The sequence below is a fragment of the Rutidosis leptorrhynchoides genome, chromosome 1, assembly GCF_046630445.1.
Source record: "Rutidosis leptorrhynchoides isolate AG116_Rl617_1_P2 chromosome 1, CSIRO_AGI_Rlap_v1, whole genome shotgun sequence".
Classification (NCBI taxonomy): Eukaryota; Viridiplantae; Streptophyta; class Magnoliopsida; order Asterales; family Asteraceae; genus Rutidosis; species Rutidosis leptorrhynchoides.
This window is the reverse complement of record NC_092333.1, coordinates 543066891-543084166: the sequence shown is the minus strand read 5'-3', so window position 1 is coordinate 543084166 and position 17276 is coordinate 543066891. Positions and strand designations below refer to the sequence as shown.

The 17276-nt window shown below is 36.7% G+C and overlaps 1 protein-coding gene across 1 annotated transcript; it reads right to left on the bottom strand.

Moving 5' to 3' along the window:
- Nucleotides 1-247: 247 nt before the first annotated feature.
- LOC139843089 (uncharacterized) lies at nt 248-11671 on the bottom strand. Its single transcript, XM_071833166.1, has 4 exons — nt 11248-11671; nt 10462-11007; nt 1347-1542; nt 248-1085 (listed from the first exon to the last, which is right to left on the bottom strand). The coding sequence occupies exons 1-4, from the start codon at nt 11669-11671 to the stop codon at nt 248-250; spliced, it is 2004 nt and encodes a 667-aa protein (XP_071689267.1).
- Between the last annotated feature and the right edge of the window lie 5605 nt (nt 11672-17276).

The following is a 17276-nucleotide window of genomic DNA, read 5'->3' as shown; positions in this document are numbered from 1 at the left end:
GCCCCAATAGGAAGCCCGAGATAGATAAACGGGAATGAACCCGATTTACACCTAAATTTCCTAGCCATCGCTTCAATATCACTATTAGTAACACCCACACCATAAACATTGCTTTTATGATAGTTGACCTTTAGGCCCGACATCAACTCGAAACATTTGAGGATCTTCATAAGATTAAGCATATTCTCATCGTTCCAAGACCAAAAATATGGTGTCGTCCGCATACTGAAGGTGAGAGATGGGGATTTTATCGTTGCCAACTTCCACCCCTCGAGAATAAACCATTTTGGACCGCTGACTTAGTCAACAAATTAAGCCCTTCTGCCACAATAATAAAGAGAAATGGAGAAAGAGGGTCTCCTTGTCGCACACCTCTTTCGAATTTGAACTCATCCATAGGAGACCCGTTAACAAGGATAGAAATGGACGCCGATTTGATACAAGTTAAGATCCAACTTCTCCACTTCACACCAAACCCCATGAGTTCCATTACCTCCATCAAGAAGTCCCAATTCAAACAATCAAACGCCTTCTCCAAATCGACTTTAAAAATTAGACATTTGTCATGTTTTTTCCTTATGAATTCAAGAGTCTTATTTATTTTTAGAGCTCCATCAAGGATATTTCTACCCTTAATGAAAGCGCTTTGTTTGAAGCCTACAAGGTTTGGGACCACTTTCTTAAGCCGATTTGAAAGAATCTTCGCGATGATCTTGTAGTAGCTACCGATTAAACTGATAGGCCGATAGTTATTTAGGGATGTCGGGTTGGACCTCTTAGGGACAAGCGTGATAAATGATGCATTACACCCCCTTGATATCTCACCCGTATCCCAAAACCATTGAACAGCTGCAATAAGATCATGCTTGATATCATTCCAAAATTTCTTGTAGAAGTTCAAATTAAAACCATCAGGCCCGGGGGCCTTTGAACCCCCGCAACCCTTAACAGCGTCCCAGATCTCAGTTTCGGAGAACGACAGTTCAAGAGTGCAAGCATTAGCTTCGGACAGACTGAACAGGCCAGGCCCAGTTGCAGCAGCCCGGCCTAAAAAAACAGGCCGTAAACCTGGTGGGTTGCCGAATCTATTTTTTAAAGTGTGCACAAACAGTCGATTTGACAATACTGGGGGATTCGATCAACTTGCCATCAATATTAAGACCACGAAAATTGCACTTACTATACTTTCGACGGATAGTGGAGTGAAAGTATTTTGAGTTTTCGTTACCTTCCAATATCCACGAACTCTCGCCTTTTGTCTCAACATATTGGATTTACACCGCTCCTTACCAAGCCAATATTTTCTTAATTGTAATCATGTTTCTCTTTCACTCTCATTCAACAACCCCGATTCCGCTTTCTTTTCCCATTCGAAAACCTCAAATTTTAATTTAGCAATATCATTATCAATATTACCGAATTCACTCTTGCTCCAATCTTTTAAAGCAAACTTTACTCTTTTAAGCCTATCTCTAAAAATACAATCCTTCCTCGAACCATTTACCATCTTTCCCCATGCCTCACATACGATACCCTCAACCCCTTTAATAGAGAACCATTCGTTGAAGACTTTAAAAGATTTAGGACCATAGTCAATGATTTTGTCCCTAAGAACTAAAGGACAGTGATCCGACTCCTTTCTTTCCAATGTGTGACATCCCGTGATTTTCCGTTAAATTTATTTTAACACCGTCTTTTTTTTTATTATAATATCTTTCGTTATTCAAATTTGTATCTTTCGTTAACTAACGTTTATAATATTCTCGTTATCTAATTATAAAGTCATCCGTTACTCGAACGTTTTTAAAATATTCGTTGGGTTAATTCCCGCACCCGCTTTGAAACTCGAGGGACCGAGATTGCCAAATGGGCAAACTAGTTGACTAGGTCAACTAGTCAACCCACTTACCACATCCATTCATTTCATCTCCACCTCCCACCTTCATCCTCCTCTTTCTCTCTACTTCCCATTTTTGAACTCAAAACCCTCAAACATAAAATCATCATCTAAATCCGATTGGAGAAGCAAACATCAAAACAAATTACATTTTCGTGATCCTCTCTTCATCCTCTACATTTTGATACCAATATCATCAAGTTTGGGTAACATTTCTAAAACTCTAGATTTCTCTAAATTCGTGTTTTTGACTTGAAAGTGTGTTAATTAGTGTCTATGGCTCATTGTGATGTCGTGTATGTAATTTGTATGCTCGATTTGTTGTTTTTGGTGTAACTAGCTTGAATATGAAAATTGCTTGCTTAATCTTTGATTTTGGATGATTAAAAGTTGTTTAATTGTTAAAGTTCATGTATTAAATGTGTTACTAGCATCATTAGCTTCAAATTGATGTGTAGGTTGATTAAGAAAACTTCAAAAACATGATTATTGATTTTGAGATGTTTGACTAGGGTTTGATAGTTCTTGACATGAATTTTTGGATGCTTGAATGTCATGGAATGTTAATTGTTAGTGTTTAGTAGTAATGTATGCTTCATTACCTTCAAAACGGCATATCATATGTGTGAATTGATTTCCCGAAACTCAAAATGCAATTGATGAACTTGAAACTTTGAAAATGGACTCTTATTGTTCGCTTGATGAGTTTTCGGCTATTGTAAATGATGTTATTGTTGGACCATAAGTGCTTAGTTGTATTCCTCGTCAAAATACCTTTCCAACGATATATGATATGCATTATAAGTGTTTGCGGGTCAAGAGTTGGGTTGGAAAAGGTTTTGGTTCGTGCATACTTTGAAAAACTGACCAGAATTCTCTGCCCAGAGGGTGGCGCGACGCGCCCCATCCCCGCGCGGCGCGCTGATTGGCCTGGTCAGATTCTGACCTCTTTGTCCCATTTCACGTGAAATGTTTGACTAGCTACCGACCTCCGATTCACATGAAACTTGTTCTAATATACTTGTATATGAATAATTAGCATAGAAAAATAGTCCGGGACCCGACCCGAACATGTTGACTTTTTCGTTGACTTTGACCCGACCAAGTTTGACTTTTTGTCAAACTTAACCAATTAATTATGCAATCTTTCTAACATGATTCCATACTTGTATCTTGCATGAAACTTGACAATTTTCTTCACATGCTACATAATCGAGTCGTGTCGAGCCATAGGACTAATTGAACAACTTTGACCCTTCGTGACTATCGTTATTGATACAACCTACTTGTTTAGGTCGAGATTAGCTTTGTCTTTGCACGCGTTTACTAGTTGAAGTACTTTATTGACTCTTGCGCTCAAGGTGAGATCATAGTCCCACTTTTACTCTTTTTGAACTTATATTTGGGATGAGAAAACATAAACGATTCTTTTGAACTAAGTGAACACAAGAACGGGAAAACAAACATTCTACATACGAGTTTAGAACAAAAAGCCTCAATTCGATTATCATTAGTTACACTTGACGGGTGTAAGCGAGAACTTATGTTATATGGCCATATGGGTTGACAACCCTCATCTTTGACGGTTCGCTACCGTCTACGGATGAAATATATTTTCGAGAATCAGTGTTTGTTCTAGCACTATGGATGGGGTATACAATGGATGGAATGTTAAGCTTTGATAATTGGGTGCTCGTGAATATTAACTTTTAGAATGTATTACTATTATTTCAACTTTGCAAACCTTGTGGTTCGACTTACTTACTTTCACTCACTTACTTACTTAAACCTATGATTTCACCAACGTTTTCGTTGACAGATTTCTATGTTTTTCTCAGGTCTTGCACGATATGTGATACATGCTTCCGCTCATTATTTGATACTTGCATTGGATGTCGAGTATACATGCATTTCATGGAGTGTCTTATGACTTTACTTTAAACCGTGTCGCCTAGATTTCATTTGTACTTATAACCTTGTAACTTAACTTTTGGTTGAACAATTCTTTTAAACTTTGGAAACAATCTTTATGTTGAAATGAAGGCGACATATTTTGGTCAAACGTTGTCATAAAGACTTATGACCAGGTAATGGGGCCCATGTAGATGACGCCGTCACTTGACGATTTGTCGGGGTCGCTACAAGTGGTATCAGAGCTTTGGTTGTAGGGATTTAGAGTTCATTTGTGTCCACCCCGAGTCATAGGGTACATAGGTGAATCTAGACTACAACCGGCATATAGACTGAAGTAGGAATTACTTGACTATTTGTGCATTTATACTCGAACTCTTCTATCATATCTAACTCGTATTCGATCTTGATCTTACGTTGATAAATTTTGTTGACGCGCCACCTTGACTTTATGAAGTCATGTTAAATGCACATGAGAATCAGGGTAATATAATTTCCGGGATTATATTACGATGATTCACATGGACGTTCCGACATTATGACATAAAAAATTTAAGGCGAGTCAAGGAAAAATTTTTCTCTCTATCCTTATTCCATATCATGGTTAGTATTGTTAAGAATACTAATCAACGATATTCTTGTGTCATGAAGGAACAATGGCTCACCAAGGTCAACACAATACCCCTCTCGAAACTCTAGAACAAGCTCTTCAACGAATGATAACCACCGCCGTGGGTACGGCCGTGGCCGATCACTTTTCCAACAACACCAATCGTGGAGCCGGTAATTCAAGCGAAGGTTGCTCCTACAAGAACTTCATGAAGTACAACCCTCCCACTTTCGATGGAACCGGAGGACCGGTTGTTCTCACCCGATGGTTTGAACAAATGGAGACCGTTTTTAACACAAGCGGTTGTCGAGACCAAGATAAGGTCAAGTTTTCCACCCTCACTTTCACCGGCATTGCTCTTTCGTGGTGGAACAAGTACGTACAATCGGTGGGTATCGATGAAGCCCACACACTCTCATGGACCGAATTAAGAGAGAGAATGATCACCGAATATTTTCTGCACAACGAGACTCGAAGGCTCGAACAGGGTCTAAGGAATTTAAGAACGGTCGGGAATGACCTCGGAGCTTATAATCAACGGTTTACCGAACTAGTCTCAATGTGTCCAAATCTCATGACTCCCGAATCCCTAAGAGTCGAACTTTACATGGATGGCCTCCCTAAGAGCATTCAACACGGGGTAATGGCATCCCAACCCACTAACCTACAAGAGGCTTTAATAAAGGCCCACCAAACTTTAGAAACGGTGAATGAAATGGAAGCACCGGTACGAATGGTCGAGAACCACCCGGGTAACAACAAAAGAAAATGGGAAGCCTCGCAACCAAGCAACCACAACAATAACAACATCTCCAAGAAGCCTTTCACCCCCGGCGGCAAGAAGGGGTATGCCGGAACCCTACCTCACTATAACAAGTGTCGCAAACATCATTTTGGTGAATGTGGCAAACCATTTTGCGTCAAGTCTCAAAGAAGTGGTCATGTGGCCCATGTCTGTAAGGGTACCGTTACCGTCGCTCGAAGGGTGCCCAACGCACACAGGACGGGTGCATGCTTTGAGTGTGGCCAACTGGGTCATTTTAGGAATGTGTGCCCAAAGAAGAAATCAACCCCAACGCACGCCATTGAACTTTCAACATCGACACCTAGGATGCCGAGACGACGATGGACTAGTCACGGGTACGTTTCTTCACAACAAACCGTATACTTCATACTTGTTCGATTCGATTACCGCTAGACGTTTTACAACCAAGACTTTGACTTGTACTCATTACCTTCCATCTTTTCCCCTAGATACTATTTAGGCGATTTAAGCGACCAACGGAAAAATATTGTGTGCCTATAAATATTATCGGAGGATATACGTTAAGAAATTGAACTCGACACCAATAGAACTAAGGAACTCAAAACCTATTCATTAAGGAGAAATTGTTGCCCTACATTTATGTATAGATTATTGTGAACTAAGAAATTTTCGGTTGGAAACCGATACCCTCTCCCTCGCATCCATGACCTCATGATTATTTGCACGAATCCCGTATGTTCCAAATCGACCTCCGTTCCGGTTATCATCAATTGGGGGTTAAGTGAGACGATGTCTCCTAAGCCACTTTCCGAACTCGCAACGTTACTTGTAAATCTCTCTTAGTACCGTTTGATTTATTTAGGGCTCGCCCGTATCCATAAACCTCTTGAACCGCGTATGCAAATTCATATAGACTAATCCGTTATCGTATTTATAGATGACATCTTAACTTATTCAAGTAAAGAAGGAAAACGAACAACATCACCATCTTAAGCTCGAACTTTTGAGAAAAGAGCAACTCTATACCAAATTCTCCGAGTGAGAATTTCTGTTGAACGAAGTCCAATTTTCTAGACCATGATGTTAATGGTCAAGGCATTACAATCAATCTCGAAATCAAGCCACATGTAATCAGGAAACTCTCCCAACTCAGACTTATATTCGTAAAAATATTAGATCTCACCGGTTGTTACCGAAGATTCATTTCTGACTTTTCTCGTGTGTTATCGCCAAGAAAAAGCCGTGCGCCTGCGGGCAAAGCGGACAATATTGTGGTCATGTTAAGCTGGGGTGTTACAGAATGGTATCACACGGTGTCACACGACTTTTAAACTCGTTAACTCACTAAGGAAAACTCTAAACCTCTCCGTGTTCGAACCTTGAGCGTGATTCTTCACACCAACATTTCTAGTTAAAATCGTATAGCAACAGATGGAACTCGAACATGGAAATATTTCTATTTGAACGCCGAAAGGCATACTCTCTCGACTCAAAAATCAACATAACTAAAATTCGTTATTTTACACGAAGAATTCGAATACTAAATTGTGGATCCGATCAATCTTCTCGTCATCACGTACCACACTACATACCTCTTTTATTTCACCGTCACCGTCTGATATTACTGGAATTTAAGATAGCACACAATCCAACGATACTTCACTCTTCTTTGACTTAACGCCCTTGTGTTCCTGATAATTGGTCAACTATTGTTCAACCCCGAACTATACAACTACGTGTACTACCTCGTTTCTCTTTCAGACTTCAACTTTTGACAACTAGAGGCACGTTATGGCAACCTCGAGATGTAAGCTCATCCTATTCTAGGTCCTCATTTCACTCCTATCTTTATCGCTCGCATTTCCGTTTAAGGAAACTCCTTGTAACATTTCTCCATGGATAGAGAAACTCCTTATATTACATTAGTATTCGCCACGAGGGTGAATAGTCCTAACGAACATTTTTCGAACCCAAACTGACTTGTTCAAACATATCTTAAGAGATTCCACACCAACACGGTGTATCTTCGTCATTTATCCTGTATCGAAATACTCGTTTCACTTCTAGTGTTACAAGAAACCTTGGGAACCCGCTTAGACACATGTACCGCGTATCTCCCACAACCGACGAACCGAGCAAACGTACGATTCAATCTTGGAAAGACATGTTACAGACTGGTATTGTCACCTTCAGTAGTTCCTCTTACAACGACAGCTATCACTCGTATATTAACGCAGCGCTTTCCGAAACCCTATATGACCGCTAATGTCATACCCCTGTTCATTTAACCAAAGCATCAACCACCAAAATCTGAACTCCATCAAGAAATAACAATTGAGATCGTTCAAGTCCGAGAAGGGCTCGAGACAACCCATTGTCGCCAGAAGAGTTATGCCGAACTTAGATGAAAACCTCACCAAACACAGTGTGTGACCGCGTAGTATTGAGAAACCGCACTTGGGAAAGGTGTAATTCATTTTGGGAAATCGAGGAAGGTTATATCCGCAATATTGAACCTTTTGAAACCTTGGGGCGTATTGGAACCGCTTCCTACCATTTAGAACTGCCGACTCAATTAAGTTTCCGTTTACCTTACATTTCGTGTAACAAACTTAGAAACGTGTCCTGCAGAACAGGAACTTGCAATCCTTCTAGATGCACCAACTATTGATGACAAACTACTCTTCATAGGAAAACCGGCTGAACTTGTGGATCGTAAAACCAAACCTTACTACTACGTAACACCCCGACTATTCAGATTCGTGGAAATGCCTAAGGATGTATCTTCACTGCTCCGTAGATTGAACAACGCTAGGTCTCGAGTAAGAGACATCGACTACTACTTCCAACTAAATTTCGGGACGAAATTTCTTTTGAGGTGTGGATAATGTGACATCCCGTGATTTTCCGTTAAATTTATTTTAACACCGTCTTTTTTTTTATTATAATATCTTTCGTTATTCAAATTTGTATCTTTCGTTAACTAACGTTTATAATATTCTCGTTATCTAATTATAAAGTCATCCGTTACTCGAACGTTTTTAAAATATTCGTTGGGTTAATTCCCGCACCCGCTTTGAAACTCGAGGGACCGAGATTGCCAAATGGGCAAACTAGTTGACTAGGTCAACTAGTCAACCCACTTACCACATCCATTCATTTCATCTCCACCTCCCACCTTCATCCTCCTCTTTCTCTCTACTTCCCATTTTTGAACTCAAAACCCTCAAACATAAAATCATCATCTAAATCCGATTGGAGAAGCAAACATCAAAACAAATTACATTTTCGTGATCCTCTCTTCATCCTCTACATTTTGATACCAATATCATCAAGTTTGGGTAACATTTCTAAAACTCTAGATTTCTCTAAATTCGTGTTTTTGACTTGAAAGTGTGTTAATTAGTGTCTATGGCTCATTGTGATGTCGTGTATGTAATTTGTATGCTCGATTTGTTGTTTTTGGTGTAACTAGCTTGAATATGAAAATTGCTTGCTTAATCTTTGATTTTTGATGATTAAAAGTTGTTTAATTGTTAAAGTTCATGTATTAAATGTGTTACTAGCATCATTAGCTTCAAATTGATGTGTAGGTTGATTAAGAAAACTTCAAAAACATGATTATTGATTTTGAGATGTTTGACTAGGGTTTGATAGTTCTTGACATGAATTTTTGGATGCTTGAATGTCATGGAATGTTAATTGTTAGTGTTTAGTAGTAATGTATGCTTCATTACCTTCAAAACGGCATATCATATGTGTGAATTGATTTCCCGAAACTCAAAATGCAATTGATGAACTTGAAACTTTGAAAATGGACTCTTATTGTTCGCTTGATGAGTTTTCGGCTATTGTAAATGATGTTATTGTTGGACCATAAGTGCTTAGTTGTATTCCTCGTCAAAATACCTTTCCAACGATATATGATAGGCATTATAAGTGTTTGCGGGTCAAGAGTTGGGTTGGAAAAGGTTTTGGTTCGTGCATACTTTGAAAAACTGACCAGAATTCTCTGCCCAGAGGGTGGCGCGGCGCGCCCCATCCCCGCGCGGCGCGCGGATTGGCCTGGTCAGATTCTGACCTCTTTGTCCCATTTCACGTGAAATGTTTGACTAGCTACCGACCTCCGATTCACATGAAACTTGTTCTAATATACTTGTATATGAATAATTAGCATAGAAAAATAGTCCGGGACCCGACCCGAACATGTTGACTTTTTCGTTGACTTTGACCCGACCAAGTTTGACTTTTTGTCAAACTTAACCAATTAATTATGCAATCTTTCTAACATGATTCCATACTTGTATCTTGCATGAAACTTGACAATTTTCTTCACATGCTACATAATCGAGTCGTGTCGAGCCATAGGACTAATTGAACAACTTTGACCCTTCGTGACTATCGTTATTGATACAACCTACTTGTTTAGGTCGAGATTAGCTTTGTCTTTGCACGCGTTTACTAGTTGAAGTACTTTATTGACTCTTGCGCTCAAGGTGAGATCATAGTCCCACTTTTACTCTTTTTGAACTTATATTTGGGATGAGAAAACATAAACGATTCTTTTGAACTAAGTGAACACAAGAATGGGAAAACAAACATTCTACATACGAGTTTAGAACAAAAAGCCTCAATTCGATTATCATTAGTTACACTTGACGGGTGTAAGCGAGAACTTATGTTATATGGCCATATGGGTTGACAACCCTCATCTTTGACGGTTCGCTACCGTCTACGGATGAAATATATTTTCGAGAATCAGTGTTTGTTCTAGCACTATGGATGGGGTATACAATGGATGGAATGTTAAGCTTTGATAATTGGGTGCTCGTGAATATTAACTTTTAGAATGTATTACTATTATTTCAACTTTGCAAACCTTGTGGTTCGACTTACTTACTTTCACTCACTTACTTACTTAAACCTATGATTTCACCAACGTTTTCGTTGACAGATTTATATGTTTTTCTCAGGTCTTGCACGATATGTGATACATGCTTCCGCTCATTATTTGATACTTGCATTGGATGTCGAGTATACATGCATTTCATGGAGTGTCTTATGACTTTACTTTAAACCGTGTCGCCTAGATTTCATTTGTACTTATAACCTTGTAACTTAACTTTTGGTTGAACAATTCTTTTAAACTTTGGAAACAATCTTTATGTTGAAATGAAGGCGACATATTTTGGTTAAACGTTGTCATAAAGACTTATGACCAGGTAATGGGACCCATGTAGATGACGCCGTCACTTGACGATTTGTCGGGGTCGCTACACAATGCATTAACCGAAAGATCATCCCACAAATTGAGGAACTTATCCGACACAAGGAATCTATCCAACTTGCTAAACTTTGTTCCGTCATCGCTAATACGAGTAAACATTCTCCCATTTAGACCAATCTCAACAAGGTTGTTTCTCATAATAAATTCATTAAAACGTTTAGCTCGGCTACAATGAAAAACACAATTCAACCTCTCCGATTCCTCCCGGACCTCATTTAAATTGCCACAAAGAAACCACGCCAAGTCTATCTTACACAAAATATCGAATAGAGATGCCCAGAACAACTTTTTACACGCGTCATTGTGGGAACCATACACATTAACAATAATAGAGTCTTGACCTGAACCCACCCAATTCCCACGAATAGCAATAAAATAATCATTTCCCATCGCACTATTTACCATGAAACTGTTTGTGTCCCAAATTAACAACAAACCCCCCGAATTCCCAACTGCCTCTTTTTGAATGAACCCTACATCACTGTTACCCCAGAGGGAATGAACCCATCGATCCTCAACAGTTTTGCACTTAGTTTCTTAGAGCGCAACAATACAATGTCGTTCAGAAAAGCAAATGTTTTTAACCCACCCAAATTTTTCCTCGATCCCGAAACCCCTAACATTCAGAGATGCAATCTTCATAGATAATAAATGAAACGAAGGCAAAGAGATAACTTAATGGGGATTGAGGTTTGGCCACCTCAATCCGAGTTGTTCCCCAAAATCTTTCAATTCTACACTCTTCAAAGATTGATTAACAGAAGTCTCCTTATCACCTGAGTGATTTCGATTAGATTTGGATTTTTTGGATTTTGACTTTTTGCCACATCCTTTACACCTCAATTTCGATTGATTCGCAAAATTAACACCAGTCTTAGCCATATTCTTCGCTCTTCTAATTCTAAATGAAGCACTCCAACACATTAGAGAACTCCAGTAGCAATTGTTGCAGAAAGAAACGTCAATTGATTTAGATTTGGAACATCGCTTGGATGTTTGGCTTTTGTCACGCTTCGATCTATCAATATTGGATGGCTTATTGACATGTCCAGTAACATTTGTATGAGACCCACGATCCCTGTATCTAACCCCAGCAACATCAAGCCCATTACCACTATTACTAGTAGTGCACTTTTGAGGCCCAATACATGGATCAGAATTAGCAGGCCCACAATTTGACGCCCCGTACAAAACTATCATGTACGAATCGTCAACAACAGGTCCATTACACGGTATAATACTACATGCTGTTTTAAAACAAGTTTTGTATTCATGTAAATATAACATTTTACAAAAGATAATGTGACACAAAGGTCGTTACAAAGTCATTATTCAAAATAACATAAGTTGCGAATGCAAAATAAAAGTTCCAGGATTGAGACATCTCTAAGTAATGCAGCGGAAGTCTAACACAGCGAGTCTGTAACAGCAAGTCTAAAACACCAAGACAGCAAGTCTAACAGCGAAAGCAACAACGTCTAAGCACTTGAGAAATACACGCTTAAAAGGTCAACACGAATGTTGGTGAGCTATAGTTTGTATTCAGTAATGTAATGTAGACCACGAGATTTCATATTTAAAACAGTGTGAAAAGTATATACTTAACCGTGGGCACCCGGTAACTAACTTAACGTAAAGTAAATATCACCCCCTAAAAGTACACTTGGCGAGTGCGTATGTCTTCGAAGTATCAAACACCCGTTAAATGCTAGCGCGACTAGCCCGAGTGGGGATGTCAAACCCTATGGATCCATATCTAATATTTGCGTTCACCGGTTCAAAAACCAATGATTAAACGTTAACGTGCTAAGGGGAATCTTTGTGCCTTTATATCACCCACACATATATAAAGTTTAAGTACTCGTGTCTAGTATGTAAAACATAAAAAGCGCATGTATTCTCAGTCCCAAAAATAGTAAAGTAAAAAAGGAAGCTATAACTCACAGTGAATAAGAAGTAAAAGTCGATATGAACAGTATGCAAGTAGTAAGTCGGTCCTAAAGGTCGTCAACCTAAGTCAAAGGTCACTAAGTCAGTATATTGTCCCCAAAAGTTTAAGAGTGAATAAATTAAGTCTTAAGTATCATCATCATCATCATCATTATCATCATACGTAAAAGACAAGTAAGTTTTCAACAAGAATAGAGATCGAAACGAAAGGCTGACTTCGGACAGCACCTACGACCTCTATACAAAACGAAAAGATGCGTGGTCAGTGGTCAAGGCTCCATATGTGAGTCCTCGAACCGCTGTCCAATTTTCAGATCCTAACTCGATGTCGTTTGACCGCGGTGACGGTTCAAGCGCGAGTAGGTCAGAATTTTTAGCACGTCGTTAATACGGCGTAGTGACTTTCGGAAGGCTATAAATCCTAAACCGTATATCGGATTTAGGCGAGGTCTAAACGAAAAGTCATCTAATCGAAATGAACTATCTAAAAATTAATTTTCCATAAGTCCTAGGAATTTGATCAGACCCCGAAAAATAGCAAACAAGTGCTCCGGCGGGTTTCTTGGTGCTTGATGCTCATCACGGTTCTCATCCTTGATGCGTGTAAGCTTCAAGTGTACAACTCTTTGATGTTTTAGCATCACTTTGATCAAGTTTCAACCATTAACACACAACTAAGAGTAAAAGCTAACATTCTACAAGTTTTGAACATCAAGGTTGCCTCTTTATTGCATAAACCCAATAAAGCTTCAACCTTTGTCCTTTTTACACAAGTTTATGCATCTTCATCATATGAGATGATGAATGTAGTGACCCGAACTTTTCCATGTTTATATATATTAAATGAAATTGTTATTTACATGATTAAGTGTTTCCAACATGTTAAGCAATCAAACTTGTTAAGACTTGATTATTTGAAATAGGTTTCATATAGACAATTGATCACCCAAGTTGACCGGTGATTCACGAACGTTAAAACTTGTAAAAACTATATGATGACATATATATATGATTATATATATAGTTAACATGATATTATTATAAGTAAGTATCTCATTAGGTATTTTAACAATGAGTTATATACATAAAATTGTGTTTATTGAATTAAGAAACTCGAAACGATATATATAACAATTATCGTTATAACAACGTCTTACTAATTACATATGAATCATATTAAGATATTGTTACACTATGTTTAATCATGATAAATGATAAGTAAACATGTCATTATGAATATTAACAATGAACTACATATGTAAAAACAAGACTACTAACTTAAGGATTTCGAAACGAGACATATATGTAACGATTATTGTTGTAACGACATTTAAATGTATATATATATATCATATTAAGATATATTAATATATCATAATATCATGATAATATAATAATTTAACATCTCATTAGATATAATAAACATTGAGTTAACAACATTTAACAAGATCGTTAACTTAAAGGTTTCAAATCAACATTTACATGTAACGACTAACGATGACTTAACGACTCAGTTAAAATGTATATACATGTAGTGTTTTAATATGTATTCATACACTTTTGAAAGACTTCAAGACACTTATCAAAGTACTTCTACTTAACAAAAATACTTACAATTACATCCTCGTTCATTTTCATCAATAATTCTACTCGTATGCACCCGTATTCGTACTCGTACAATACACAGCTTCTAAATGTATGTACTATTGGTATGTACACTCCAATGATCAGCTATTAGCAGCCCATGTGAGTCACCTAACATATGTGAGAACCATCATTTGGCAACTAGCATGAAATATCTCATAAAATTACAAAAATATTAGTAATCATTCATGACTTAATTACATGAAAACAAAATTACATATCCTTTATATCTAATCCATATACCAACGATCAAAAACACCTACAAAAACTTTTATTCTTCAATTTTCTTCATCTAATTGATCTCTCTCAAGTTCCATCTTCAAGTTCTAAGTGTTCTTCATAAATTCTACAAGTTCTAGTTTCATAAAATCAAGAATACTTCCAAGTTCGCTAGCTTACTTCCAATCTTGTAAAGTGATCATCCAACCTCAAGAAATCTTTCTTATTTACAGTAAGATATCTTTTTAATACAAGTTAATACTCATATTCAAACTTTGATTCAATTTCTATAACTATAACAATCTTATTTCGAGTGGAAATCTTACTTGAACTTATTTTCGTGTCATGATTCTGCTTCAAGAACTTTCAAGCCATCCAAGGATCCTTTGAAGCTAGATCTATTTTTCTCATTTCCAGTAGGTTTATCCACAAAACTTGAGGTAGTAATGATGTTCATAACATCATTCGATTCATATATATAAAACTACCTTATTCGAAGGTTTAAACTTGAAATCACTAGAACAGAGTTTAGTTAATTCTAAACTTGTTCGCAAACAAAAGTTAATCCTTCTAACTTGACTTTTAAAATCAACTAAACACATGTTCTATATCTATATGATATGCTAACTTAATGATTTAAAACTGGAAAACACGAAAAACACCGTAAAACCGGATATACGCCGTCGTAGTAACACCGCGGGATGTTTTCGGTTAGTTAATTAAAAACTATGATAAAATTTGATTTAAAAGTTGTTATTCTGGGAAAATGATTTTTCTTATTAACATGAAACTATATCCAAAAATCATGGTTAAACTCAAAGTGGAAGTATGTTTTCCAAAATGGTCATCTAGACGTCATTCTTTCGACTGAAATGACTACCTTTACAAAAATGACTTGTAACTTATTTTTCTGATTATAAACCTATACTTTTTATGTTTAGATTCATAAAATAGAGTTCAATATGAAACCATAGCAATTTGATTCACTCAAATTGGATTTAAAACGAAGAAGTTATGGGTAAAACAAGATTGGATATTTTTTGATTGTTGTAGCTACGAGAAATATTGTAACAATTCTATACAAATCATATCCTAGCTAACTTATATTGTATTATAAATTTATTCTAATGTAATCTTGGGATACCATAGACACGTATGCAAATGTTTTGACATATCATATCGACCCATGTATATATATTATTTGGAACAACCATAGACACTCTATATGCAGTAATGTTGGAGTTAGCTATACAGGGTTGAGGTTGATTCCAAAAATATATATACTTTGAGTTGTGATCTAGCCTGAGACGTGTATACACTGGGTCGTGGATTGATTCAAGATAATATATATATCGATTTATTTCTGTACATCTAACTGTGGACAACTAGTTGTAGGTTACTAACGAGGACAGCTGACTTAATAAATTTAAAACAGTAAAATGTATTAAAAATGTTGTAAATATATTTTGAATATACTTTGATATATATGTACATATTTGTTATAGGTTCGTGAATCGACCAATGACCAAGTCTTACTTCCCGACGAAGTAAAAATATGTGAAAGTGAGTTATAGTCCCACTTTTAAAATCTAATATTTTGGGATGAGAATACATGCAGTTTTATAAATGTTTTACGAAATAGACACAAGTAATTGAAACTACATTATATGGGTGAATGATCGAAGCTGAATATGCCCCTTTTGCTTGGTAACCTAAGAATTCGTAAACCGATCTACTAATTGACGCGAATCCTAAAGATAGATCTATTGGGACTAACGAACCCCATCCAAAGTACCGGATGCTTTAGTACCTCGAATTCGTTTATATCATGTCTGAAGGATTTCCCGGAATGATAGGGGATATTCTTATATGCATCTTGTTAATGTCGGTTACCAGGTGTTCACCATATGAATGAATTTTATCTCTATGTATGGGATGTATATTGAAATATAAAATCTTGTGTTCTATTATTATGATTTGATAATATATAGGTTAAACCTATAACTCACCAACATTTTTGTTGACGTTTTAAGCATGTTTATTCTCATGTGATTATTAAGAGCTTCCACTGTTGCATACTAAAATAAGGATAAGATTTGGAGTCCATGCTTGTATGATATTATGTAAAAACTGCATTCAAGAAACTTTTTTTTGATGTAATATATTCTTATTGTAAACCATTATGTAATGGTCGTGTGTAAATGGTATATTTTAGATTATCATTATTTGATAATCTACGTAATACTTTTTAAACCTTTATCGATAAAATAAAGGTTATGGTTGTTTTAAAAATAAATGCAGTCTTTGAAAAACGTCTCATATAGAGGTCAAAACCTCGTGACGAAATCAATTAATATGGAACGTTTATAATCAATATGAATGGGACATTTCAATGAAGACTTGATCTTTATTATCACAACAAACATAAAAAGGTTCCAATTAAGTGAGATCTACAATGATAACTTAGATTTCAAGTATTAAGAAAATTCTAAGCAAATAAGCTTGGATCTTTACAAGATTAATGGGACCATAAGCTAGAAAGTTAAGATCTAATGAAAGTAATGAGACCATAAGCTAAAAAGCTAAGATCTTTAACAAAATAATGAAACCCTAAGCTAGAAAGCTTGGATCTTTAATGTTCTTGAAGATCTTTAAAGCAAAAGGCTAGATCTTCAAGCTTTATGAAGATCATAAACATAAGTTTTGATCTTTTTAACAAAATAAAAGAATTGTAAGCTAGAAAACCTAGATCCAACAAAGTAATGAAGATTCAAAGCTAGAAAGCTTGAATCTTTCATGTTCTTGAAGGATTCAAACCAAAGTTTGAATCTACAAGATATAACAAGATCAAAAGCTAAAAGCTTGATCCTTTAAATGATGATGATGATGTCGACAATGAGAAGATAAGAAGAAGAAGAAGAAGAAATTTAAAACTTACACTTTTTAGAGTGAGAAAGACTAGAGAGAGAATTAGAGAGTAAGTGTGTGTAAA

Excerpts from the sequence above, each read along its gene's own strand:
- LOC139843089 (XM_071833166.1), bottom strand. The coding sequence starts at position 11,671 with ATGATAGTTTTGTACGGGGCGTCAAATTGTGGGCCTGCTAATTCTGAT. Across the intron at positions 11,008-11,247 it reads ATCTAATCGAAATCACTCAG|AAACTAAGTGCAAAACTGTT; the intron begins GTGATAAGGAGA and ends TTGCGCTCTAAG. Across the intron at positions 1,086-1,346 it reads GAAAAGAAAGCGGAATCGGG|ATTCGGCAACCCACCAGGTT; the intron begins GTTGTTGAATGA and ends TTTAAAAAATAG.